Source organism: Capricornis sumatraensis, chromosome X (genome assembly GCF_032405125.1).
Source record: "Capricornis sumatraensis isolate serow.1 chromosome X, serow.2, whole genome shotgun sequence".
Classification (NCBI taxonomy): domain Eukaryota; kingdom Metazoa; phylum Chordata; class Mammalia; order Artiodactyla; family Bovidae; genus Capricornis; species Capricornis sumatraensis.
Window position 1 is genome coordinate 56362942 of NC_091092.1, and position 2125 is coordinate 56365066.

The 2125-nt window shown below is 52.7% G+C and overlaps 1 protein-coding gene across 1 annotated transcript; it reads right to left on the reverse strand.

Moving 5' to 3' along the window:
• Positions 1 to 1330: 1330 nt before the first annotated feature.
• LOC138070757 (melanoma-associated antigen 10-like) lies at positions 1331 to 2125 on the reverse strand. The gene has a single exon (XM_068961967.1). It carries the CDS (start codon positions 2123 to 2125, stop codon positions 1331 to 1333), a length of 795 nt encoding a protein of 264 aa, XP_068818068.1.

Here is a 2125-nt window from a genome sequence, read left to right on the forward strand (position 1 = left end):
GGTGGGGAGCAGTGTCTTTCTCAGCTGTGAAACCTGTTCCCAGGATTCCAGACACCCAGCATTCCTGTCCACATTTGCAGCTTCTCCTCACACATTTCTTCCCACTGAAATCTAGACCATGCTCACGCGTGGCTGAAATATAGTCCAGATGACCAAATAAATTGTCATTTCAATATACTTGGTAATCAGCTTTCCCAAGGCAGAGAGGACGGCTAGCCAAGAGAACACAGTGAAATACTTCAAAGAGCAAGATTCGCATTTCTGCAGGATTCATAGCAGATGGGGGGTGGTAGAAAACACCTCCTTTGCCCCTGTGGTCAACAGCAATGCTTCAGGAGCCAGGAAGGACCCCTTCCTTCCTGCCTCAGAAAGAGATCTCTCTGGGCTTTATCCAAGATGCAAAAGGACACCTCACAGCAACGATCCATTTCAGACTTTCCCATCAACCTCATGACACACTGCCTGGAAGTCTGAGGGCTGCCACCACCCAGCCTCATCATGATCACCTCCCACAGAAGGAACCCAAGTTCTCAAAGCCCCAAACCACCCTGACTCAGGTACCGACACTTGAGTGCTCCTCCTGGAGCCCCACCACCCCTTCCGGTGCTGCCTTGTTCCGTGGGACTAGGGGACGTCTCTCCACCTTCCTTGTGTGACTGCGGCTCTGAGACCATCACTCTAGCTGTGGGGGTGTTCTGCTTCTCCTAGTGCCCCCACTGCTAACATGGACTTTCATGGAGCAGAGGCTCCATAAAGGTCTTCGGAATAAATGAGCCAGCGAGCAGGGGGCTCAGATGAACTGTCTGCTACTTCCTTAAATAACCCAGGCAAATCCAAATAAACAGAGATAATTTAGTTTTTGAGAATGCTACACAAGAAGGACGGAAGCATGAATTCACTACGATTACTTTTATCATCTAATTCTTCCCCCATCAATACTACTGCTCGGTAAGTTCACGTTTCCAAAACAGTCCTAATTCCACTTCCACTGTATCCTGTTCAGGACCACAACACAAAATGGAAGAGTTCCCAATTGCTTTTACAAAATAGCAAAACTCTTGTTCTTGAACTGGGTAAGCACAAACACATTGTGATCAACATCATTCACAAAGCTGAGACACTCAAGTTTATCTAGCCTTCCATTAAAACAATCCAAGTTTGACAATTTTCTAAAGGAAGTAGAGATGAATTTGCCTGTCATCATAAAGAACAGGAACCCAAAGATGCTACACAATGGCTTCCCCAACTGGCCCAGGGCCTCAGTTCTGAGAAGGCTGACTACTCCCTCTTCAATCACAGAGGCAAAGATTAGCCTGGCTGCTGCTCTGGCTCAGGCCTCCTTGTCCTCCTCCCTCGCAGCCTCTGCAGACAGGAGTGGGAAGACCCTCAAAGCCCTTTGTCTGACCCTGAGCACAAATGCCATGACTTGCTCTTTGCTGGTCTCCGCATAGGCCCGGGGACCCCACAGGAACTCGTAGCGAGCAGGGTCACTGTCAGGCACCTGCCGGTACTCCAGGTACCCCCCACCCACCCACACTTGGGTCAGCAGCTCCCTGGGCTCCCCGAAGATGGAGTTCTCCCTCCCAACATACACCCCCATCCTGCTGAGTGCTCCCCAGACCACCTCCTCAGGGGTGGGGTCTCCATTCCTCATGATCACGCTGAGGACCAGCGCCAGTAGACCAGCCTTGGGCAGGCCCTGCCCATCGCTCAGCATCTCATCGCAGGTGAGGCCCAGGGCAGGGATCATACCGTAGGTGCCCTTCCTGGGGTATACCCCCGTCACCTCCACACCAAAGACCAGCTGCAGGCACTCCGAGGCTTGTCTGAAAACCACCGGGAAGTGCTGCTGGTTATCCTTGAGGACCTTCTTCAGCATTTCTGCCTGGGAAGTCAGCTCCTTGGCTCGATACTTGAGGAGCAGGAAGTTCATCAGCTTAGTTATCATCTCCTTCAGAGCCTCCTGGGGCAAGGCCTCCCGGGGGGCTGAGGAGGACACTGTGGAGGAGGAGGCCGAGGGGGATGCAGCCTCTCGCACCTCAGCCCCCAAGAGCTGCACCTCCACCAGGCCCTGGGCCTCGCCTGGGTCCTGAAGGTCTTCCTCGGGCTTGTTCAGCTTACTCAT

Coding starts and splice junctions, on each gene's coding strand:
- LOC138070757 (XM_068961967.1), bottom strand. CDS start 2,125: ATGAGTAAGCTGAACAAGCCCGAGGAAGACCTTCAGGACCCAGGCGAG.